Source organism: Malus domestica, chromosome 10 (genome assembly GCF_042453785.1).
Source record: "Malus domestica chromosome 10, GDT2T_hap1".
Lineage (NCBI taxonomy): Eukaryota > Viridiplantae > Streptophyta > Magnoliopsida > Rosales > Rosaceae > Malus > Malus domestica.
The window spans coordinates 19,258,571-19,260,047 of NC_091670.1; the positions used below are offsets into that span (position 1 = coordinate 19,258,571).

The 1,477-nt window shown below is 36.9% G+C and overlaps 1 protein-coding gene across 1 annotated transcript; it reads left to right on the forward strand.

Moving 5' to 3' along the window:
* The first annotated feature begins 467 nt into the window (after positions 1-467).
* Positions 468-1,037, forward strand: LOC139188588 (secreted RxLR effector protein 161-like). Its single transcript, XM_070806200.1, has one exon. The coding sequence runs from the start codon at positions 468-470 to the stop codon at positions 1,035-1,037; it is 570 nt and encodes a 189-aa protein (XP_070662301.1).
* Positions 1,038-1,477: the final 440 nt, after the last annotated feature.

The following is a 1,477-nucleotide window of genomic DNA, read 5'->3' on the forward strand; positions in this document are numbered from 1 at the left end:
AGATTTGAGTTGAGTCTTGGTTCACCATAACTACTAGGCCTTGAATTTCATGGGTAAAGTTTTATTTTTGAGTATATACAAGCATGATTCCACCTTTTAATTGTTAATTGCATCCATAGATGTTGCTCAAAGGAACTAGTTTTATCAAATATTTCCTTCAGTGGTTCGGTAGGTTCACTAAATCAATGAAGGTGTTTGGGTATAGACAAAGCAATTGGGATCATACTTTGTTCTTAAAGCACAAGAATGAGAAGATTATGACACTAATTGTATATGTGGACGACATGGTGGTTACTGGAAATGATCTGGTTGAGTAATCGGAAAAGAAGAAGTATTTGTCCACATAGTTTGAAACGAAGGACCTTGGGTCATTGAAATATTTCCTCGGGATTGAGGTATCGAGAAGCAAGTCCGGGATTTTTTTTTCCCAAAGAAAATATATTATTGATTTGTTGAAAGAGACCGAGATGTCAGCATGCAAGCCGGTCACTACTCCATTGGCCGAAGGGATGAAGTTGAGTTTAGATCCGAATCAAGTACCAGTAGACAAAGGAAGATATCAGAGGTTGGTGGGAAGATTAATGTACTTGGCACATACAAGACCAGATCTTTCCCATGCTTTGAGCGTGGTCATTCACTATATGCACGATCCAGGGGAACAACATATGCAAGCAATTATGAGGATATTGTGCTACTTGAAAAGAAGTCTAGGAAATGGACTTTTGTTCAGAAAGAACGCGCATTTCGGAATTGAAAGATATACTGATGCTGCTTGGGCAGGTTCAATAGATGACCGACGTTCAACATTTGGATATTTTACCTTTGTGGGCGGTAATCTATTGATGTGGAGAAGTAAGAAACAAAATGTAGTAACATGGTCTAGTGCAGAGGTTGAGTATAGAAGTATGGTTCTTGGCATTTGTGAACTTTTGTGGCTTAAGTTCCTATTACAAGATTTGGGGGTTAGACATAGTCAACCAATGAAGTTATTCTGTGACAACAAAGCTGCACGAGATATTGCTCATAATCCCGTATAACATGATAGGACTAAGCATGTGGAAGTTGACAGATTCTTCATTAAAGAAAAGTTGGAAGGGAAAGTAATTGAAGTTCCTCCAATCGGGACCGAGGACCAAGTGACAGGCATACTCACTAAGGTCGGCTCTAGTGAGAAATTCTCAAAGTTTTTGGACAAATTGGGCATGTGTGACATATATGCACCAACTTAAGGGGTAGTGTTGTAATTATCTTGGGTTTCCTAGTTTAGGAGATATTGTCTTGTAATTATCTTGTAATTATTCTTTCTTGTTTACAGTAGGATTGTATATGATTATATATACCTCTGAATGAGAAGAATAAAATACATTATTCAAAGCAATCTCTTATGTAGTAAGCATTGTGATAGAGACTTATTATTTAAAAGGACTTCGTAAAAATGTAGTTTGACTTTTTAGTGTAAAGCAAATATGTTGTTTAA